The 24,797-nt window shown below is 37.5% G+C and overlaps 1 protein-coding gene across 3 annotated transcripts in view; it reads left to right on the forward strand.

Annotated features, from left to right (window-relative positions):
• The window catches only part of LOC120539347 (pre-mRNA-processing factor 39-like), a 40,316-nt gene that overhangs the window by 8,096 nt on the left and 7,423 nt on the right, over window positions 1-24,797 (forward strand). For all 3 annotated transcript variants that reach the window (XM_039769339.1, XM_039769338.1, XM_039769340.1), the window contains exons 4-12: window positions 4,946-5,064; window positions 7,687-7,854; window positions 8,377-8,551; window positions 12,526-12,630; window positions 15,644-15,808; window positions 16,846-16,972; window positions 18,545-18,813; window positions 21,154-21,338; window positions 21,435-21,506. In XM_039769339.1, the coding sequence (XP_039625273.1) occupies window positions 4,946-5,064; window positions 7,687-7,854; window positions 8,377-8,551; window positions 12,526-12,630; window positions 15,644-15,808; window positions 16,846-16,972; window positions 18,545-18,813; window positions 21,154-21,338; window positions 21,435-21,506 (1,385 nt within the window). The remainder of the gene's footprint in view (window positions 1-4,945; window positions 5,065-7,686; window positions 7,855-8,376; window positions 8,552-12,525; window positions 12,631-15,643; window positions 15,809-16,845; window positions 16,973-18,544; window positions 18,814-21,153; window positions 21,339-21,434; window positions 21,507-24,797) is intronic.

The following is a 24,797-nucleotide window of genomic DNA, read 5'->3' on the forward strand; positions in this document are numbered from 1 at the left end:
TCCTGCTTACTTAGGAATCGAACCATTACGCACATCCAAATCTGTCCCTTGGACAGTCGCAGTCAGGGCTGGTGATGGAACGGTCCTTACTTATGACGCTGCAATTGTGACCCACTGGGCTGGCTACTTTTGAGTAGCTGTTTAAAGCTGATCCTCTGGCTAGGATGTTGGACATTTCTGGGTCTTCAGTTCCAGAGGCTGATCCTCCAATTAGCTGTGAACCACACAGTCTCACTGATATTGCACAGGTGGTGAGTCAGCTGAAGGAAGGGAAGGCTGCAGGGATCTGTGGTATCCAGAGAGAAATTCTCCAGGCTATTAGTAAGGCTGTCGTTCTTGCATTGCAAGCAATCTTTGCTTCCACTTGGGAGATGGGCATCATCCCAACTGTTTGGAAAATGGGACTTGTTGTCTCTATCTGGAAAGGGAAGGGTGATGTCCTGGATTACAGCAACTATAGGAGGATAACCCTGCTGTCAGTGCCGGATAAGGTCCTCGCTAGGGTCATCCTCAATAGGATCTGTGATCACTTGTTCACCAACCATTGACTGGAGAAGTCTGATTTTACGCCTAAGAAGTCTACCATCAACTGCTTCCTGGCACTGAGGGTTGTCATGGAGCACAAATGCAAATATCGGCAGAGATTCTTTGTAGCGTTTGTCTATTTTTGTAAAGCGTTCGACTCAGTTGGTCAAGCTGCCCTATGGGTTATCCTGAGACTTCATAGGATCACCCAGTGTTGCTAAATATCATGGCTAGCCTGTACACTGGTATTGTAACTGCTTTGAAGAATAAAGGCAGAATCTCTACATTTTTTCCAGTTGATTCTGGGATTCATCAGAGGTGTGTTCTTGCCCCTACTCTGTTCAATGCTTGGATGGACTGGGTTTTGGGCAGGGTCGTGGGGTCTAGTGGCTGTGGAACATCTTTTGGTAAAAAAAGATTCACTGATCTTTGCCAACGATGCTGTGATCTTTTTGAAAGTGAATGAAGGCTATGATTGGGGCTCTTGATTGAATGAGTGAGGAATGCGAGTGTCTGGGCTTGTGAGACTCCTGGATAATAACCAAGATGCAGACCTTTAATGACTTCTTGGGCACAGCCATCAGCAGTGCATCTGTCTGCTTAGAGAGTGTTGACCTTGTCGAGAGATTTACTTACCCTAGCAGTGATGTTCATGTCTCTGATGACTCTTCCTATGAAGTCAGTAGACGAACTAGGAGAGCATGGGGGAATGGGTGGGAGGGGTCACTTTAAGGGGGTGTGTTACACTCCCAATATTTGCAAAAGGACGAAGGTCCAAGTTTTTAGAATCCTGGTGCTTCCTGTTTTACTATATGGTTGTGAGACATGGACGCTATCCAGTGACCCGAGACAAAGACTGGACTCCTTTGGTACTGTGTCTCTTCGGAGAATCTTTGAGTACTGCTGGTTTGTCTTGTGTCAGACTAGTGTCAAATGAGCCGTTTCTCATGGAGTCCCGAATAAGGCACATTACCTGCACTGTGAGGTAGCATCAGTTACGGCACTACGGCCATGTGGTGCGATTCCCTGAGGGTGATCCAGCTCACGGGATCCTCATTGTTGATGACCTGAGTGGCTGCACCAGGCCAAAGGGATGCCCACGTAACACTTGCCTGCAGCAGATAGATGGTCATTTCTGGTGGGGACTGGACCATGTGTCTGCCTGGGGGGTTGCCAACCGGGATCCCAAGCTGTTTCGTCGTGTGGTGGGTGCAGCAACACACTGTACAAGTGCATGCTCTCCAATCTGACCTAGTAATTTTTTGCATCACCATTTGAAGGTGATGTGTGAGAAGTTTTATGAAATGTTATTTTGTTTTTTCATTTTGATTCATTAGGAAAATAGAAATGTGGCAAATTAAAAACAAAGAGTTAAATGCTCCCAGGTACACTACACAAGGACTCTCGGTACACTGTCGGCCATTTTTATCTTGATCCACTTTTTAAACTATTTTTCTTGATGATTTTTTATTTTTTGTTGTTTTTTATGTTACATATCTGACATGACCAAAACTGGAACAAATCAAACAGGGATACTGGTATCTGTTAATATCTGTATGTGTCACCTTTACAACTTGCCTACCAGGGCTGGACAAATCAGTAGTCTGGTTGTCTGGAATTTAAAACTGGGGGCACTAGGCATTCAGACCACAGACTCTCAAACCTTGGCAGACTATCAGATGTTTCAGATCTTTGCTCCATGCAGCTTTTCCAAATCAAAAACAATTTGGTAAAAATACACAATTGTTTACGTATGATCCTAACTTTGGCGTTGTTTTTAAAGGCCGTTGCTTATAGCATGCAAGACATCTGTAAACCATCGTCCGAAGACAAAGTGAACCACTCCAGTATTGCTTGAATACCAGATACAAGTCAAAGGAATGATAATTACAAGCAGCATTATGACAAAAATAAGTGAAAAAAAAACACCTTTTCAATTAGTGGAAGAACTTTTTCAATGGAGTAAATATGGAGAATAATTCCACACTGTAATAATGACTGCAGGGAGACATTGAAGAATGTACCATGCTTTATTCAGGGAGCATCTGGAAACCATATATAAAAGAGGTCCTTTGTTTTCATGCAAAACTAATTTTTGAATTTGAAAAGGTGAGAAAGGACAGTAACACACTGTTTACTGTACAAGTTAGTCTGCAATATCGCATAAATACTGATGGAATGCTGAGTGTTTTCATGAAGTGTACAACTGAAAGTTCATTTTTAATAAAATTTGTGTGTACATTTGATTAAAACTATGCATCAACATGACATTTTTCTTTAAAAGTCTATTTTGCTGAAAGTCCTCCCCAAGCCCCCAAGATGCTGATTCTCTTTACATTTTTGCAGAAGAGTTTTACATATTTGTGTACAACATAATTTTACAAATAAAAGTTGATGTAAAAAGTTGCAGGTAGCCTTCCTCTCCATATGTAAAGCTGGAATAGTAGGTTTACAAAGCTGATAGCCCAGCAGACTACCATATGCAATTACAATTTGTTCATCCCTGATCTATGAATCTTTATCTTAGACCCACGGTTTATATTGTTAAACTGAAGGTGATGTATGTGTGGTATCATTTTTAGAGATGAGAACAATATTTCATAAATAAACATCCATCAGGAAAAATATGTCAGGAAGGTAAAATCCAGAGTGCTTAAACATTGTGGAAGCCATTATTTTCCACAGAGTAATGCCTTTGGGTGGGGGTGTGTAATGGGGAGTTGAATGTGCTGGTACCTACTTTGAGAAACTCGGATACATTGTGTCTCTCCTCCTCCTGTTATCATAAAGTAGAAATAGGTAATCTCAATTGTTTTTTTTTAATTCTAGCTTAAAAGGTTTAACAAAATATTTTGGTGTTTTATGAATCATGCAATATTTAAAAACAAATATGAACAAATATATTTATTTATCATATTCATCACAGTAAATGCTGACACTGCTTCAAAATCAAACTTTACTAGACAATGCCACATTAAAGATTCCAAAATAATTTTAATTTACATTGCCTAGGAATCGCTGCATCTCTCTCTCTGTGTGTGTGTGTGTGTGTGTGTGTGTGTGTGGACACACACCTACACTATTCTACACTTTAACATTTTGTTCTGTGAGAGAACCTTTTAATAGAGAGAATATGGTGATGGTTGGAGCTTTTACAAAATATTGCTGGATGATTTTGTATTATAGTTATGGTTTCATTAAAACTGGTGTACATCTTGTTTTTAAATTATTTACAGTATGGACTCCGAGGCGACAACTTTCATAATAGACAAAACTTAAAGCTAATTGCATTTTAACGTGCAAGCAAACCTGTTCTTACTTTTTAAGTGCGGATTAAATTCAATTCGTTCATTTTTCCCCCCAGTGACTTGACTGTCCAAAATGGGAAAACCCCACAAGCTGTGCAACTGCAGCGATAGTTTTGTAGGTATTTTGACAAATGTGAATTGTACACACCCGACAGAAAAGGCATTGTGATGTCTTTAGCATGTTTGTCTCTGTGCTTATTTGCTGTGCTGTTTGCCCATCGCTCTTAAGTAATGCATGACTCCTCCAGGCTGCTCCACGGTGTCCACCATGGGTTAGCAACAAATGCACAATGATACTGATAGTGTATGATTTGTGGGTTGAAAAAAAAAGTAATTGAAATCTGGGTCAAAGGGGGATATTTTCTTAGTAGATTTATTTAATTTTCTTATTATATTATTAGTATTATTGCTTAGTATCTCTATGGCTATGAAATTATCAGTTTATCAGGAAAATATACAGAAATGCAGATAACCAGCAAATTTAAATGTGTATAGTTCAAAAGAATTGCCACATAAATTATGTTGTAAAATGTAAACTTTTCTAGAGCAGTCATCAGATTAACGCTTCAGGATTTCTCTTCATACCTGCTAATCATTAACTTTGTTGGCATTTAAATGGTCACATTTTTTTCAGGAGCAGAGAATTAAACCTCCCAGTGTCATAGTACTATAATCGAAAGAGTATAAACTTAACCTTAAGTTTCATGTTTGGCAGACATCTTTAACCTAGCTGACTTACAAGATCATGCTACATTACTGTTTCTTCCTTTGCAACACAAGCAGTATGCTTAAACCCTGGAATTTTTGAAGAGAGTTACTTAATTGTAGAGTGTTTTTTTGTTTTGAAAGTTGTATAGACTTAATACCATCTCTGAACAAAGTAAAACACATGGAGTTTATGTTTAAAATAAATAAGCCCTGTCAATTTTTTCAGTGTGGTGTTGAAAAAAGATAAATACATATTGGTAAAAGGATATTGAAATGTCATGGTAGTATTTCTTGAATTGAGTGTTTTTTTTTTGTTTGTTTTTTTTTTTAAATTAATGATGTATGTTGCTGTAGAATGTTTTATTTAATTATACTGACTTGATGTTGCTTTGTTTATATTACAGGTGTGTCTTCAAGCATTGCAGATGTTCCCTCTCAGTCTGGATCTGTGGATTCATTATATTAATTTTCTGCGGGAGACACTGAATATGAATCTGAAGGAGTCTACAGAGAAAATTCGCAGGTAACGTACAGATGGAGACTGAAGGAACCCATTTTTTTGGGTGGTGACTATAGGAAACTACGATTTGTGTACAGTGCCTTTTGTCCATTATTAAGGTTTCCTTCCAAAAAAAACCAATTTAAGAATATTGGGACATGCTCATCATGTGTATAGGGCACATACTACTTTATGCTTAATTGAAAATAAGCACTATATATACAAGTTCAAAAGCAAAGATTGCTATATGTTTTGCAGTTTGTTAGAGCAAATTAAATTTACTAGGGTCCCACCAATTCCAACAAGGCACATAATTCAGACTGGCTCTACCCTCAACCAGTCACAGTAATATTTAAGTTATATGAAAAATATCTGAAGCAAATTATAACAAGTTCCTCTTGGGGAAAAAAACTTAAGGGTGTTGATATTGAGAGATGTTGGTAGAGATCACATGAAAATGCAAATACCAGAATCTGTATGTAAATGAAACAACCACAGTACCACATGTTCTTGACATACTTAAATAGCTTCTTGTAATTGTTAAATATTCAAGTTTATCCTGTCTTATTCAGAGTGTTTTAACTTAAGAATTATTCTACCCAAAATTATATATATTTTTTAAATGTTACTTACCCTATGTAGTTTTACAGTGGTGGCCGAAAAAAAAGATTTAATCTCCTGTTTTCATGCTGAACAGAGCTAAAAAATGCTTTATATAAAAGCACCCATAGATCACCAATACTGTACAAGAGAAAATGATGTAAAAATTGTCTATAGACAAAAGTAAAAAAAAAAAAAAAAAAATCTCATGTGAATACATACAGTATGTCTGGTATACAGTTGAATGCTCAAAATGGGTAAAACATTTACTTTTTGCAAATATTTTGTTAAACATACATTTCTGGAAAAGTCCCATGCACATCATAATCAACAAACTCATTTCCATAATACTGCACTTTTGAACTGAAGACCTACTTCTCTCCCTCATTCGCCGGTCAAGAGTCCTGTCTCAAGTCAGCACAGTATTACGGGAATGCATTTTCTGTTTATAATGTGCATTGATTTTTCTCAAAATATGTACAAGACAAAACCCTTTTATTCTGCTGGAATCCAGGGAGGTGGCACAAGTGCACTAAGATGAGTGGAGACTATATTGAGAAATGACATTATCATTTTTTTTTTTTTTAAGGTTCATTCCCATCCATCCATCCATCCATCCATTATCCAACCCGTTATATCCTAACTACAGGGTCACGGGGGGTCTGCTGGAGCCAATCCCAGCCAACACAGGGCGCAAGGCAGGAAATAATAATAATAATACATTTTATTTATATAGCGCCTTTCCAATGCTCAAGGCACTTACAGAATATAAGAGAGAACGGCTGGGTATATAGTATATAGCATTGTACAAACCAAATAAATAAATAAAGATTAAGACAGTAAATTCAGAGAAAGCCTAACAGACAACATAATTGATGGTCTAGCACACATATACAGGTTACATGAGCATCTTGACAGAGAGGTAAACTGAGAGAAGGGGAATGAAGTCAAGAAGAGCTAAAAGCCTTCCTGAACAAATGAGTTTTGAGGAGTTTTTTAAAAGAATTCATGGAGTCAGCTGATCTAATTAATTTCGGTAGGTCATTCCAGAGTCTGGGCGCTATACAGCTGAAGGCCCTGTCACCCATGGAGTGTAGATTAGTGTGGGGCACAACAAGATTGCCAGAATCAGAGGACCTTAGTGGGCGGGCAGGCACATAGTGATGGAGAAGGTCACTGATGTAGTTTGGCGTGAGGTTATTTAAGGCTTTGCAGGTTATTAGTAGGATTTTATATTCGATTCTGTAAGACACAGGGAGCCAGTGAAGATGGAGCAGGATGGGTGTGATGTGCTCGCTGCAGCTGGTTCAAGTAAGGACTTTTGCAGCCGAGTTTTGAATAAGCTGGAGCTGTGATATAAGATTAGAAGGGGCACCTGCCAGCAGCGAGCACCAGTCCACCACAGGGCACACACACACCCATCCACACACCAAGCACACACTAGGGACAATTTAGGATTGCCAGTGCACCTAACCTTCATGTCTTTGGACTGTGGGAGAAAACCTGAGTACCTGGAGGAAACTCACGCAGACACAGGGAGAACATGCAAACTCCACGCAGGGAGAGCCTGGGAAGCGAACCCATTTTCTAATAAATCACATTTTCTAACTTTAGCTTGACTCCCCCTTGCATTTAACAATATTTTTGCAAAAATACATGTGTTATTGTTGAGTATATGCCTTGATAACTGACATGAGGATTATGCAACACAAACATGAGGTTGTTTGTTTTCTTTTTTCCTTGGACATTCTTTTCACATTTTTTTTCACAGTTTGCTGTATTGGACACCTTCTAATTCTGTTGCGTCAAACCATTTTTTTTTGTTATGCATAATGGTTTTTTCTTGGCTATCATTAAAAACTACATGGGTTAACTTTATATATAAAAAAAAAAAAAGAAAAAATATTATTTTTGGTAACATATTCCAAAGTGATATTAGGTTGAAGTTGTCACCTGGACCACTGATGGTAAACGAGACAAGATGTTTAATATGAAGTAATCAGAAAAGATGTCTATCCCCATCCCCTATCTTTCTCTCTTAAATAGTGCATTTGAATCGGCAACACTAGCAGCAGGGACAGACTTCCGGTCTGATCGTCTCTGGGAAATGTATGTTAATTGGGAGAAAGAACAAGGGAATTTGAAAGCTGTCACAGCCATTTATGACCGGCTGCTAAGGATTCCCACCCAGCTATACAGCAGCCACTTTGAGAGGTAAAGTGTCTGTATCACAAGAGACCTGGTTAGGAGTGAATTGTTGAATTAAATGGGGGAGGATTTTAAATTGCTTAATTGTAGAATGGAAGCACACCCATTTTTCACTTAAGAAAATGCATTTTAACCAAGTCTGGAAAGGCATTTTGTTGTACAAACATCACAGGCTAAAATGGAGTCCATATTTTGATATTTAATACACTTTGAATCAATATACAAAACACTATTTTTTTTTTTTTTTAGATCACTTTGGAAACAAACATTTTGGACACCTAACATTAAAATATTCTAGGAACTTATAAAACAATGTTTTCAGTTTTAAGCACTGGTCCTTTTAAGTGTTACAGTGTGCTATTCAAGGTTAATAGTATAATCAGTTGTGTCTGTAATCAACTTAATTACTGTGTTAGGATTATTAAGTGGGCATGATAATGTTTGGGTGGATAGTCTATGAACATGTTTTACCAAATGCCCTTTTCAAGTTACATTCTGACTAAGAGTTTTGTAATATCAAATCTTTAGGTTCAAAGAGCATGTGGCAAGCCACCCACCCCGTAAAATACTGTCCATTGAGGAATTCTTGAGACTTAGGACCCAGGTTGTATCAACCCATACCACTTCAAAAACTGAGGAAGTTCAGGATGGATCATTGCCAGAGGATGCACCACCAGGAATCGATTCTACTGCTAAAGATTTTGTAATGACTTTTTATTTTTGTTTACAGTATTAATTTTAATGGCTTGTTTGTGTATGCCTTTTTTGTCATTTATTTAGTTCTTTGCACTTGCAACTGCATTACAGTAACTAAATATGTTTGTTAAAAGGTGGTAAGTTAGCAGTGTAGCTAAAGTAGCTACATTAGGCCGACCACTAAGGTTGTAGGGTGCACCATCAGAAATAATTTTAAAGAATGCAGTAAATAAACAAGGACTCCAGAGCTTTTACAGTAAAATAAAAATGGACTTTTATTTTTAAAAAAGCCTACAAGTGTGGCTGACATAGGTAGGTTCCTAGTTGTATCTCTCGTCCCCGTCCCCCCCCCAAAGGGTGCACTTGACAGCAATGCCAAGAAAAGAAAGTGTTCCCTCCCTTTAATTCTTGATTTTTGCTGTATCTGTGGGAGTTTTTGAATAACGGCAAAAAACAGAGTATAGAGAAAGGAATAAATTTATGCTGCTTGTCTATTGCAACTTAAGACAACACAGGAAAAGAGGTATGCAGTTTATTTCAGAACTCCATAGCTCAAGGAGAGTGCCAAACCTCTTTCTAAATTAAATTTCTAATGCAACAAGTTATGCACATTCTCAATTTCTTAGTTTAAGTGAATGCGATAATACAGTAGTTGAATTTAACTTAAAAGGTAGACCACTTTAGTTGTGAAGCACCCAGTTACTTCATTTACACTGTGCTTTTTCAAGTAACACATTCACTGCTGCACCGTTTTATTACCATAAAGCTACTGTATAGGCATATGCATATATGCTAAATAATGAACTCTATCAAAGCTCATAAAGAAGTATATTAGAAAGCAATGGTTTTATTATCAAAAGTAACTCTATTAAAGCCTCCAAACATAAATAAGTCCAATAAAAAAATATAAGGAAACCGTTCATTGCTTTTAGTCATGTTGCTGGTAAAAATAAAAGTCTCTCAATTTGAATGAGAGTCCATGAAGCATGGCACCTTGAACAGTGCAGGCTTAGAAGTGCCACAAATATAACAATTCTTTGCAGTGTCTGCACTTGTTGCACTAAGCACATTCAGTAGTTGGCGACTGGTTGCACTTAGTGGGCGTCAGAATATCTACATAGTGCTGTCCTGACAGTCAGGTCAAGTCGGATGCTTTGTGATGAAGAAATGACATCCGCATCAGTACCAGAGGCTACAGGTTCCAAATCATCCAATTAATTGTCACTAGCTCAATTGCTGCCATTATAATAAAAATATCTTACAACAAATCTTAAAAACATCATCATGTGTTTTTCAAGACAATATAGCTATGGACTGTATATTTATGATACTATATTCTTCAAGTTGCTGCCACAAAAAAAAAAATTATGGCACTGTAGTAAGTAGCTGACGTAGTAGCAATATGGCTGCATCTTTTTTGGCTGTATACTTGGGTACGAGTGATCTTGTATGTTGCATGTTGACAGGCTCACTGACACGTGAGTTAACTTGTACCTTGTGTTCAAATTGCTAATGGAAATTCCTGGTCTCAAGTACCCTGGGTACCGATGTCAGTTGTAAGCTGACACAGAGAGGCTGCCTGGTGCAATGAATTTAGAAATAACATAAAAAAACAAGAAGTTATATAATCTAACAAGAATCTCACACAAATGACATCTTTCACTGATGGGAGAAACAGAGTCATAATTGAACAATAGCTAGCTGTGTGGCAATCTATTTAATACCAATGTTTCATATAAACCTCTGTCAGCCTACTTCACTCTAGTATTACACTAGTATTTCAGACTTTTAAGTGTGAACAATTTGATTCTTGCATCCTCTATAAAAAGGATCATTTAAAAAGAACAGAATATGTAAGCAGGCACATGTTCATTAATCTCTATGGAACCGTCATTTTGGGTGGTGGGTAGAGTGAGAATGGTTTTGATAATGGGGCATGCATTTTCAGTGATGTAGAATACAATGGAACCTTCCAGCAGGTGCAAGAAGTAAACCTGAAAATTAACCAAAATTATCCTCATTGGTGATTCTTAGAACTGTGTTTTCAGGAGATGTTAAGGTTATGGACCAAGACTTTTTTTTTTGAACAAGGGGGCTCTGCCCCCTGCTCGCTTCACTCGCCCACCCCCGTGTTTGGTTTACCGGATATACAATTTAAAGAGATTGTTATTTTCATGGGAATTGTTACATATGCATTATTTTTACTTTTACTTTAAAAACTTTTGTTAAAATGATACTTGGCCTTTATTTCCAGCCCCATGCGTGGTTACATCTCTTTCTCGCCAGACGTATAATGCTGCTCACGTTGTGAAGGGGGACGGCTGAACGCACGCTAAGAATATGATGTCAGATCATCTGCTGTCTTTTTGCTGCTTGCGAGCTGCCTGTTCTGCTTGTCGCATGCCATTATTTTAAGAGCTGGACGCAAAAGATGCTTTTCTGCCAAAAGCAATCCAACAACTGCTAGGTTAGATGTCTGTGGACTTGTTTTAAATGATGGCTCACTGCCTTAACTCGCATGACGTTGTAAAAACAATAATTGTTCTTTATTTCCGGCCCCGGGCGTGGTTAAATCTCTTTCTTGCAGGACGTATAACGCTGCTCGCGTTGTGAAGGGGGGGGCTGCTGCTGTCGTGCTGCTCTTCAATCATTTTAAAGCCTGTACAGCCACTGTCCTTTTTGCCACTTTGTGTCTCTGCTGCTCACGTTGTGATCGCTTTCCTGTGATCCTAAATATACACCTGAATGAATTGTGTTTTCCTTGAAATTAAACTTGTCGTTGCTTTAACTGTTGCGGGACCACAGATTCTCATAGCGTATGTTCCATTATTGTGTAAATCTACATTTTGTGCATTGAATGATGCAAACGACTTTGTTTTCTGCTCTTTGCCTTTTATTTCTGACCTCGCTTTGTCCTGCTATTTTTTTTTTTTTTCCCAATTACACCTGTTCCTGCTGATTCATTTCCTTTTGTTTGCGCTAATGTGATCTTTTAGTTGTCGACGTTTTATTTATAACGTATTGTCCTTTATACGCTTTATATGCACTTCTTTTGTGATCTTAACGTGAAGATCACGTATTGTCTCCTAGTCATTCCCTCCCACAGGATTTTTATTTATAATAGAGAGATGTAATTAGTGTAACATTGTCTTCAATTAGTTAAGTTTGAAAAGAATACCTCAAAGCATTTTAAGCCAATGTCATGTTACGTGGCTTTTCTAGTGTGTGTGTTTTTTTTTTGTTTTTTTTAGTTGAAGCCTTCATTTACATAATCTTCTTATAACCTGGGACACTTGCTGGAGTTCTCTAGTAAGATTGGTTGCTTCTTCTGACATATCCAGTGACTCACTCCAACTAGCTTAGGACCTCCTATGATTTTATCTTTAGTTGTAGTATTTGGCTTTGTGTGCATGAGAGCTGACAACCAACAAAGGCTCATTCAGAAGTAAAGTTGCATAAAATGTACCAGTTTGGAATAAGGAACATGTATATTTTGAACCTTGCAAACAGATGAAACGCTTTTTTCTGATATTTTATGTGCAAAAACAGAATGGAAAAAAGAGAAAAGGGCAGCTAATATTGCTGTACCTGTTAACCCTTCATACAGCACTGGTTCTGTCAGGCAGAATATTATTGGCTGTCGCATAAAGGGGTGAGCATGACATTTCTGGAAGGTCAGCAGTCAGTTGGTAAATAATAACATGGGCCGTGATTTTCAGTCACATAAACTGACATAGTCTGGTGACAGCATCAGTAACTGCAGGCAGCAAATTTGACATACCACATGACTAGAAGTAGTATAATGTGATATTGGCTTTAGTTGGATTGCATTACCATTCCAGTAATAGTGCAAGATGAATTCATATAAGATGAATAGTATTTATAAAGCAAAAATTTCAACTTCACTTTTATGCTTAGTATTTTCACTTTTATCTAAAAGTCTAGTTAAAATAGTTTCCTTTTTATGATTTTTGCTTTCAGGCAGAACAGGAACAGAAGGTTCGTGAGCTGCTGATTGCTGAGAGACAGGCGGTTTTCCAAAACAATGAAATTGAAGTCAGCAAACGTTGGAATTTTGAAGAGGCTGTGAGTCCACTTGAGCTATTTTTTTTTTTTTAAGTGTACTTTTCTATGCATATGTTCAAGAAACTTTTAATGTTCTTAAATATGTAAAGTGTGTAGTTTAACAATGTTTTTTCAACATTTTCTTTCCACAGTGCATTTTATACATTTAAATGATCTTTGTAGGTAGAAGACAGATACAGTGCTGTGAAAACTATATTTACTCGCTTCCTGACTAGAGTAAACCTTTAACACTAGTGTTACATTGTTACTTAATTTATTTAAATAATAAAGTTTTCCAATATCCGTTAACCATGTGAACAAGTAATTGTTCCCTTACTTACTCACTTAGATAGTTAGACTCAGCTGACTGAAAGACCTACAGTAATTGTAGCTATCCCTGTTCAATATAAACTTCGCCATATATTGACCCTTACTATAAGAGTAAAGTACTTACTACAAGATATGTTAAAACATCAAAGTAACTACTTGATTGGGTGGGGGGTTGTTAAAACCTTTCATTCAGGAGCCATTTCTGGGGCTTTGGGACCACACTATAGTGAGAGCAATTATCTCCAAATGTTGAACATCTGAAACAGTGGTGAATCTATGTATGTATGTATGTTTACTCTTATGTAATTTTATATAAAAAATAAACTTAAATTTTAAATATCCCAAAAGATTTTGCTCTCCATAAAAATATATCCTGTCAAAATTATACAAATTCAAATATGAACATGGTGCATAACAAAACCTGGAAATATAAATAAAATTTGTTCTTTTCAGCAATAACAAATCAAATCATTCAGTTGTCTTTGCTCTTATGTCATTTTATCAGAGCTGGATGCCTGGCATCTTTTTTTGGCAACAAGTTCGTTTATGTTTGGTGTGAGGTTCTGTGTTGTGGAGATTCTCAGGATGGACTGCAGGTGCTCATCAGTGAGGCGACTCCTGTGTGCTGTTTTGTTAGTCTTCATGACTGAGAAGAGCTTCTCACACAGATATGTGGTACCAAACATGCACAAGGTTTGAGCCGCATGTAGACGGAGCTGGAGCATTTCTGCGGGAATGGAGTGAATAAACTGCGGGCCGTGCAGTATCGTACTTTGCCTTCAGTGTGCCATTACACTGCAGCTCAATCACCTCCATCTGAATCTGCACAGGTGCAGTTTCCACATCGACGGCAAATGGGTTGCGAAACAACTCAAAATTCTTTTTTTGTTCTTCAAAGTCACCAAAGCGCCGTGCGAACTCAGTGCGCAGTGCGCTCAGTTTATCAGCAAAGTGCGTATTTGTGAACACCGTAGGGCCGACTTGGTTCAACATTACTTGGCAAGAGGGAAAGTGGGGCAAGTTGCACTGGTGCATTTGTGTCTCCCATAAAAGTAGCTTCACTTGAAATCACTTTGTGATTTTGCACGGGTAAAAACGTCTGCTGAAGTGTCAGATTCTTTAACTCTTCTGCTTTCTGTATCTTGTGCATTGCATTCAGGTCTTTCAGGTTATCTTGATGTTTTGTCTCATAGTGCCGTCTTAGATTAAATTCTGTAATTACAGCCACATTAGCTCCACAAATGAGACACACAGGTTTACCGGCAATGTCAGTAAACATATACTCAGCCTCCCATCGGTTTTTAAAGGCTCTATGTTCAGAATCACCTTTTCTCTTTGGCATCGTGTGGGCTAGCTTTGCAATAACTTGCAGCATCATAAGCTAGACTTGATTAACGCTGTAAGTGTTCGGCAAGGCAGCTGAAGCGCTGCATTATGGGATCTGTAGTTTATTGTGTTACCAGCACTTCATATCCCCGGGCCATTAATTAACAATAATATATAAAATGATCTCGCGGGCTGGATATAATTACACGGGCCGGATGTGGCCTGCGGGCCTTGAGTTTGACACATATGGACTAAATAGAACTTGAAAAGATATATTTTTTTAAATGTGATCGCGCAATTCAGATCGAGTTGACTCACACTACAGTACATCGAGCCCGCGTGCTATTGTGGTTTTGCCTGCATGCCTCAATAAGTTACCCTCCCCTCGCTCTTACTTTTTTACCGTTCATCTAATGAATACACTGAGTATGGCTTTACCAAAACAATCATTGATCGCGAATAAAGTATCCATTATTCATAAAGCTTCAATTGGTGATCTGTCTTTCTGCGTTAACCGCATATTTTTTCATACGTCTCAAACCAAGGGAATGCGAGGCTAAAATGAATCGGGAAACACACGTACATACTCAGTGCATCCCCTCTCGAATCGAACCTCGGACGCCGGCGCTAGAGGCGAAGCCTCTACTATTGCACCACGGCGTGTGGTTTGTCTATTTGAGCGTAGCAGTGTAATTCGGTTTTTGTTCGGCACTCTTTGGAAATGTTGCTTTTTGTCTGCGCACTGCGTCAGTTCACGTGAGCCGCTGAATATGGTTTTATATGTCAGTCACTCTCTTCTAATTGTTTCGCTGCCTTCTTAATTATATAATGTATGTTTTCTTCAGCGGTTTTTGGAGCTCTTCCTGGTTTTCTACGTACTGCGTGATTACGTGGGAGGCGTGATGATGTCACACGAAACTCCGCCCCCCCATGGCTTTTGAGCTCAACTCCATTACAGTATATGCAGAAAAATAGCTTCCAGTTATGACCATTACGCGTAGAATTTTGAAATGAAACCTGCCCAACTTTTGTAAGGAAGCTGTAAGGAATAAGCCTGCCAAATTTCAGCCTTCTACCTACACGGGAAGTTGGAGAATTAGTGATGAGTGAGTGAGTGAGTGAGGGCTTTGCCTTTTATTAGTATAGATTATATAATGGTATTATAAAAATGTGTTTTATTTCTGAAATTTTAATGTAATGATTTTTAACTGTTCTGTTGTAATCACTCTTAGGGGTTTATGTTATTAAAATGTTTAAATAATTTGATTAAAATATGAGAAGCTATTTTGATGCTAGTATTTTGTAGAGTGGCTCATTTTTATTTTGATTATACTCTGAAATTTAAAACAAAAAAAAAATGCTAAATTGTATTCCATAGATAAAGAGGCCATATTTCCATGTGAAGCCACTAGACAGAGCACAGCTGCGGAACTGGCAAAATTACCTTGATTTTGAGATTGCCAATGGTTCACACGAGCGAGTTATTGTACTCTTTGAGCGCTGCATGATTGCATGTACACTATATGAAGACTTCTGGTGCAAGGTGAGTTTATGGCTATTTTTAGAGCAAATTGTAGTTTTATTTACAAATATTTTTCTTCATTAACAGCCATGGGTGATTTAATTTTTTAATTATGGAATGTTCCTATTAAAAAACACAAACTTTCATTTGATACATGTAATTATGTAATATGTTAATGCAGATCACTAAGCTATCTGCATGATGTTAAATTTAACAATTAGTTGTTTTCCTTGAAGACCAGGACATGAGTGCTCCCTAGATTGAGTATTTGTGGCATTTTATGCTTGTTCATCACCAGAGTCCCAAAAATGAGAGAGAAGTTTTTTCAAAATTCTGATGTCTTAATATGAAAAAAGAACACTTAAAATACATTTTAATTTGGTAAAATATAGGTTTACAGTTCAGGTGCTGTTCTTTTAAAACATCATCAGAAATTCAGCCTCTTCTGAAAGATGAATGGTCACAACGTTTTTATTTCTTTCATTACGCAAGTGTCAATACTGCAGTGTACCTTATGTTTAAGATATAATCACCACAGTTTTAAAAATGTATTAATTGCGTCAGTGCTTGGATCAAACAAGTGCCTTTTTTATACACTGCAGTTTACTAGTGGGTAAACCTTGTTTTTAACATTTTCAACCTCCATCACCCATCGCTGGTATTCAATAACAGCAAAAACTTGTGGTGTAGGTAAATAAAGTTATTTTAGAGCACTAATATCTTCCATATTTTATGTATGTAATTTATTTTCATTTATTATTCTTCCATTATGATTTTGAATCCTCTTCTAACTCAGTTTTTTTGAATTCCGTTGTGGAATGGTCACGTGCTTGCCACGTGTGGAAGGCGCAAGGAAATAACGCAAGGAAGTGGTGGTGTGTGTAATCGAAATTCTCAATGTGAGTCTCAAACCCTCAACCTCAGTAATGCTGCCGCCATTTCAATTTTCCAAGTTTCATCACATTTATTTGAACATCGTTCAGCACTAAACAGCTAGTGTTTTACCTAATGCATTTGTCCTCTTCCTGTTTTTTCCACCCGGATATGCTGTTGTTTAGTATACGAAATACATGGAAAAGCTTAGTGAGGAAGGTACAAGGAATGTTTTTCAAAGAGCCTGTGAGGTACACCTTCCAAGAAGACCTAATATTCACCTTTTGTGGGCTACTTTTGAAGAGCAACATGGTAGAGTATTTTTTTTTTTTATAAAACTATCTATACAGTACTTTGATTTATTGTTAGGTGAGGGTGAAAGCAGATGACTAATTGTAACACATGGTTCAAAATATATCTTTATTTGTCAGGGCATTTAAATGGCTTTCCTATTTGTCACACATATAAATACTTTGGATCACAACTAAATATAATATTTAGTGTTTGGTTCAAGACTGTAAAACCACTAGATGCAGTTAAACGATTTCTGGATTATTTTTAACATTTTATTATGTATATATATATATATATATATATGTGTATATGTATATGTATATATGTATATGTATATATGTATATGTATATATATATATATATATGTGTGTGTGTATGTGTATACAGTATACAGGTAGTCCCCAGGTTACGGACATCCAACCTACGACTTACGAACGGGGCCACAGCTGCGACGCATGCAGCTCAGTAACTGCCACTCTGTCATCTTCAGCCTGGGGATGCTGCAAGCGGTGTCTGGGCGGAGGCTGTAGAGGGGCGATGTCGCTGCTTGTGCAGTGTAGTGTCCCTCAGGTGGCTCCCGGTGGCAAGCGGTTTCACTGTCCGCCCACCACACACGACTGCCCTGTTCGCTCTCTGTGGGCGGCTTGTAATGCTGCAAGCGGTGACCCGGTTGTGGGTGAACGGGGGCAGCAGGGCATAGCATTGTAGTGTGCCTTGGATGGTTGCCTGTTGAATGGGGGCAGTGGTGGGCGATTCACTACCCGCGTTTGGCAGCACCATCTTCGTTCTCGGTTAGTGGACGCTGCAGTCAGCATACTGCAGTAGAGGTGACCGTGGGGTGGGCTGGTGATGAACTGCCCCTCGCCGCCCCCATTCATTCTCAATAGCAAGCCTGCTTGTTCTGTTACGCGCGTAGCAGGAAGTTGTCTCTTGTCAGTACATCATACATGTTGACGTCCTTCTGTGGCGGCGTGTACAGTGCTGTCAGATGAGCTCATCTTAACCTTTTGTCTTCACCTTTCAAGAATGTCTCTGAAACACAAATCTGATGCAGGTGCTGGTGATACAGTAAAGAAGAGAAAAACCATCACCATTGAAAATAAAGTAGAAATAATAAAAAGGTCAGAGAGGTGAAATTCCATCATTCATTGGCAGAGCACTTGGTTACAGTCGGTCAACAATAGCATTTATTAAAATAATGTGCCTGTTCCAATTTACATACAAATTCAACTTAAGTACAAACCTACAGTCCCTATCTTGTACGTAACCCGGGGACAGACCTATGTATGTATGTACATACGTACTGTATGTATGTGTATATATACTGTATATATAGTGTGTGTATTAGAAAGTTAGACACTGTAGTGTATTAAAAATAATGTAAATAGCATATATACAGCAGATTTCTTCTTATAACCCAGAGGCCAATGAACTTACCTAAAATGGATTCCCTGTGCAGATAAACTGCCTCCAGTTCTTTAATCCCAATGTAAGTGAACTTAAAGTAAAATAATGGGGCAATATAAGCAGCTGTATTTATCATGATTAAAATGTGAACATCACAAGTTTTTCTCAAATCTTTCTCTCTAGGTAACCGTCAAGAAGCCCGGCGCATACTGGAAAATTTGGAGCAGTTAGTTCCAGGACTGGCAATGGTGCGATTGCGCAGAGCTAGCTTGGAAAGGCGGGCAGGGAACATGGAGGCAGCAGAATCGCTGTTGCGGGAAGCAGTGCAGTATAGCCAAGGAACTCCACTCCATGCTTTTTATTCAATAAAGCTGGCCAGGCAGCTACTAAGGGTTCAGAAGAACCTGGGCCGTGCTAGAAAAGTTCTGCTTGATGCTATTGAAAAAGAACCGGTAAAGGAGGACCATATGTATTTTTTTCTAAAATTGCCTGTAATAGCATATATTTTAAAATTTCTGTTAATTTAACCAAGTCTGGGAAAATGTCTGTGTAGCACAGATTGTATTTTTCAAGACACTATTGAAGCAGCATGTGTTGCAATCATCAGTTTTAGCTGTCCATTTCCAGGAATCCTTATTCTACCAAATTTCTCTTATTATTCGAAAGGAACATTCTGTATTAATACTTGTCTCCCTATTAATTTAATTTTTTTCTTTTATTTCCTATAAGTATGCTTTCTGTATTACTGTAAATATGTTATAGTAGATATCCATCCATCCATCCATCCCTCTATCTTCTTAGCCTGCTTTAATCCAGTTATCTACCAATCACAGTATGATAGAGCCTATCTAAACATCATGGACTCTTCACGGTGTAACACCAGTCCATCACAGGATACACATCCTGCATGCACATAAAGATAATTAAGGGTTAACTTAAGATGTTTATGTATGTAATTTTCAATTATTATGACTTTTTTCTTCATTCTCATTTCAAATAAATTCTACAAAACCTTCACAAAAGATTCACAAAAGATTTGACAATCTCTCAAAAAAGACAATACTATCCCACCACCTTATTCATAAATGTACAGTGTTCTGTAGAATACTAAGCAGAAGACCATCCTTGCAAGTTGACCAAAAATATTATCTTGTCATATATTTAAAACAAAGGTGAAGTCCAAAAAATCCAATTTGAAAATTAGAGATTTTTTCTTTTTAAACTTTAAACACTGAATTTGTTTTAATCAAACATTAAAAAAAGATTTTAAAGTCTCTGGTAATATTTACACAAATGTTATTATTGTTACGCTTCTGAGTTGTTCTAGGCATCTGTTTTTAAACATTGTAAAGCTTGTCATATAGTTTTAAATGGTTTTAATATTGATTTTTAAGAATACAAAAGTACATTATACATGCTTAAAATAACACTGCAGTTACTAGTCCTTAAACGCATACTGAAAACACAGTAAATAAATATGCCAATGTTACACATCTTACAGTTTAGTTTATAAAGCCTGCCTAGATATGGATATGGAAAATGGGTTCAGGTTACTGAGTACATTTTTTAAAAAGGACAATATAATTTAGGATTTAAATGTATTGTGTTATAATTACACACATGGAAACTCAAAGTTTAGCGAAGCATTACTAAAATAATTTTGCATTACATCCAGGCTGTCTTTGTCATACTTTGTAATAGGATGGAGGTGAAGAGAGAAACCATGACAAAAAGCAAAGCATACATGTTATAATGTATTCTTAATTTAAAAAAAGTAATGTATGAGAAGTAATCAAAAGGTTTTGAGTCTGACTAATCAAGTGTATTAGTATTCATTGGGATTATGTTGAAAATGACATTTGTTGAACTTCCCTGATGTTTATTTTGTTAAAATGGCCACAAAGATTCTCTGTCCACTCTTGCTTGTCTTGCTTATGGAACCAGTCTTCTGAAGTTGACTTGATTCCTTCATCATTGGCATAAAGGTAGTCTTAGATTTTGGAACAGGGAGATGTAACAGCTTTCTTTGCCATTTTTCCATTATTGACTTCTGCAAATGCTAGAGAAAATCAGTGTAATATTGACTGTTTATTTAGTTTTTTGAGTCATGGAGTTAGTACGAACTGTGCTCTCAGTAACACAAATTGTACATATGATCCTGATGGAACTGTCTTGGACCTTTTGTATTTCTTTGGTGCTGAGAAATGCCATTCTTCCATTGTTCTTTCCTTCACTGTAACTCGTTAATTCTTAATTATACTCTATATCAGTCTACATGGGTAACCTTTTGTTATCAATGTAATAGGATTTCCTTCAAAATGCATCCTGCCTTGATGGAATTCTGCAGCCAGTCTTTTGACTGATGTAGCTTAAGGGTACTTTATCTTAGTACTTGTTAGCAAGTTAGACTGAAACTCTGAGATGTATTGTTTTCTAACATAAGACCTTCAAAACAGAATAATTCTTGATTTTTGCATTTCTTGGCACTCATATCAACTCGTGTCAAACATAAGAAACATGACTGCAAATGATAGAAATGTGTAATTTTACATACTTTGACCATTTACAAAATCCGCACCATAAAATACTCTCTATAGGTCTAGGCTCAAACATTTTTTTGTTCAATTGTGCATATACCAAGAATATTTTAAATAAAATAGGTAATGTATTTTTAAGACTGTGACATGACTTCATGTTTAATGTATGAAAATGTTCACACTCAGTAAGAGAAAAATGACAAAAGGATTCATAAGTTTTTTATTTTGTTTTTTTTTGTTTTTTTCCTTATTCAGGAAAACGGCAAGTTGCATATGAATTTGTTGGAGCTAGAGTTCAGTGCAGATGTGCGACAGAATGAAGGCAACATTCTACAGTGTATAAATGGAGCACTGAGTAGTAACCTGCCACCTGAAATGAGGAAAATTTTCTCACAAAGACGTCTTGAGTTTCACGAGGACTTTGGCACTACCATACAAAGGTGTGTGTGTATGGAAATGGCTTCAAGCATATGCTGTGGTTAAATACAACTAGGAGAATGTTGTTTTAAAGTAAACATTTTTCTTTTTTTAAACAGTTTGCTTACTGCTTATGAAGAGCATCAAAAGTTACTTGAACTATCATCTAGGAAGAGAGCTGCAGAAAATGGGTAAAGTATTATTTTACTTTAAGAGTCTTCCAGCATGCCTTTATTATAGGAAATTTAGGAAAGTTCAAGATATATGTACCAACTGAACTAGACAATATCAGCCTGAAGAGAGAATCCCTAAATTTTAATTATTTGGAGACTGTGAAATTAAACATATCGCAATAAATAGATATGGTTTTTTGCCCATAAGCTACCTATGGCCTGTTATAGTGAATTTAATGTTTGAATTTAGAGGTAATTTTTGTAAAAGTGTGCTATAATGTTTTTTTACAATTTTTTTTGAATAATTGCATAACTCTCATGACAGTGTGCTATTGATTTTACAGCAGTTATCTATACAGTGTGCATTCTGAAGTACAAATTTAACTTTATTTCTATAAAGGCAGTCTAGAAGGTTTACATTACATTCAGATTTTTAATGTAAATTAAAAATTAAACTAAATGTAGTAAAACAAAGTCAATATAAAGCTGTTAAATGAATAGTTTATGTCAAAAACAGTCATGGTTTTTTTCCAATGGTGTATATACAAAAAATATATTTCATGAAGCAAAAGCAGGATCATTAATAAGTCTGTTCTGTAGGGCATGAAATATACTCGGCAAAAAAGAAACGTCCCTTTTTCAGGACTGTGTATTTCAACAATAATGTTTTAAAAATCCAAATAACTTTACAGATCTTCATTGTAAAGGGTTTAAACAATGTTTTCCATGCATGTTCAATTAACCATAATCAATTAATTAACATGCACCTGTGGAATGGTCGTTAAGACCTTAACAGCTTACAGAAACGCAGGACACTAAAGAGACTCGTCAACCGACTGTGAAAAACACCCAAAGAAAGATGCCCAGGGTCCCTGCTCATCTGCGTGAACGTGCATTAGGCATGCTGCAGGGAGGCATGAGGACTGCTGATGTGGCTAGGGCAATAAATTGCCATGTCCGCACTGTGAGACGCCTAAGACAGCACTACAGGGAGACAGGAAGGACAGCTGATCATCCTCGCAGTGGAAGAGCCCGGATCTCAATCCCATTGAGCACGTCTGGGACCTGTTGGATCGCAGGGTGAGGGCTAGGGCTATTCCCCCCAGAAATGTCCAGGAACTTGCAGGTGCCTTGGTGGAAGAGTGGGGTAACATCTCACAGCAAGAACTGACAAATCTGGTCCAGTCCATGAGGAGGAGATGCACTGCAGTACTTCAAGCAGCTGGTGGCCACACCAGATACTGACTGGTACTTTTGATTTTGAGCCTCCCTTCATTCAGGGACACATTGTGAAACATTTTTAGTTTATGTCTTATGGTGTTGACTCTTTTACTGTTCATACAAATATTTACACATTAAGTTTACTGAAAGTAAAAACAGTTGAAAGTCAGAGGACGTTTCTTTTTTTGCGGAGTATAGTTTTGCTTGCTGTGCATTCAATACAGCTTCCGCAGATGTAGGCAGTTAATATGTTTACACTGATAAATGATTATGTTGCAGACAGAGGCCACTGCTCTTAAGACTATAAGGGAAGCTCTGCCTTCTCTAAAATATCAGGAAAAATTATATTCAAATATGTACTGTTGTATTTACATTGCCATTACAAAGAGCATGGTAGAACATGTTCAACTTCATGGCTAATTCATTCAGAATCTGCAATAACTTCATTAATTTTTTTTTTCTTCATACATTCCCGTGGAAGTACGATCCATTAAAAACCAGTGTGCATTTTCACTGGTCTTCAGTGCCTCTTTTCACAATGTGCTTTGTTTACAATGCAGCAAAGCTAGAAGTTTATTAGACAAATGCTTCAAAACACTATTTCCAGGGAAGCTCCGCATCTCTGGGAGTGAATGAGGCTGGAGGCTGGCCAGGACGCTGAGCTGCTGCATGATTATTGGAGGAACTGTCAAAGTTAATGGACCTCTTTTTGATTGACAGCATTTGGCACTGGAGCATTTCAAGTTCAATCTCATGCATATATTTGGCAAGTGAAGTCATGAGACAATCTGCTGTTTGTAGTCTGTTGTTTGCTAGCAAAATAGCCCTCTATTTGTACATATCCTACTGTAAATAAAAACAAATATAGCATCCATGAGTTTGCTGCTTGTTTCAGTTCCAAGAAAAGTTCGTTCATTTATTTCAAACTAGGTTACGGTTTTTGGGACTAGCCAGCCAGCTAGCTAGCTGTGCATAATGGCAGACAGTGCTAATATTGTTGACATGACTTTGGCAACGCCATTTGATACTCTTCCTTATGAGGAGAGACTCGGAATTAAACAGCAGAGCAGATCAACACCCAAGATTGATTTGGTTCAAATGTCACAGAAAAATAACCAGCCTTTTCAACTCTCCTGGTGTGACAAGGTGAGCTGGCTGACTGGAAGTGCTGTGACAAAGAGAATGTACTGTTGGCCATGCATAATGAAACCATCTCAGGTTGTCTGTTCAAAACTGGATTTGACAGGGCATACAAAAGAAAGAGAAAAGCAATCAACATGTGAGTTCATGTGCACGGATAAGTTGTCTTGGCGGGGTCAGAGTAGAACATGCAATTAATGATGGTGTTCGCATTAAGATGGCAAAACACAATGGAACGTGAAAAAAACGAGCCTTTCTTAACCGCCTAATTGACGTCACTTCACTGTTTGGCTGTCAAGAGCTGGCATTCAGAAGGCATGATGAAGGTAGGGAATCTGCTAACAAGCTGAATTTTAGAGAATTCACTGAAACATTACCCAGATATGATTGTCTTGGCTACACACTTGAAGTCATCTTCTGTGTTTTCTGGCATCTCCCATTCCATTCAAAATGATTTAACTTCTATTGTAGTCACTGTTGTTAATGAAAATCAATGGTCAAGTTCAAACTGCTCCTTTTTTGCATTGCAAGTAGATGAGATAGCTTGACAGTTCCTGTCATAGTTCAACATATCGATACTGCAGGTCAAATTTAGGAGCAATTTGTTAGATTTTTTTATGTTTTCGGGTGAGCAAGATGCCCAGTCAATCTTTGATGTTTCAAATAAAAAATGCAGGGCTACAGTTACAAAGAAAAACTTTTGGTGCAAACCTATGTTGGAGCTGCTGTTGTGGCTCCCCATCTGAATACACTTGAGGCTAAAATTAAAGAAGTAGGCCCAAATGCAATGTTTGTACACTGCGATGCACACAAATGGAGCCTGGTGTTGCCTCGGGGGCAAAATGCTTGTCTGAATCCAGAATGTTTTTTGCCTCTGTCTGGGTTTGCCACATTTTTTTTTTCTTCCCTAAGTCTACCAAAAATGTCTTTTCTCGAGTCTGCAGAGTG

The sequence above is a fragment of the Polypterus senegalus genome, chromosome 11 (genome assembly GCF_016835505.1).
Source record: "Polypterus senegalus isolate Bchr_013 chromosome 11, ASM1683550v1, whole genome shotgun sequence".
Lineage (NCBI taxonomy): Eukaryota > Metazoa > Chordata > Cladistia > Polypteriformes > Polypteridae > Polypterus > Polypterus senegalus.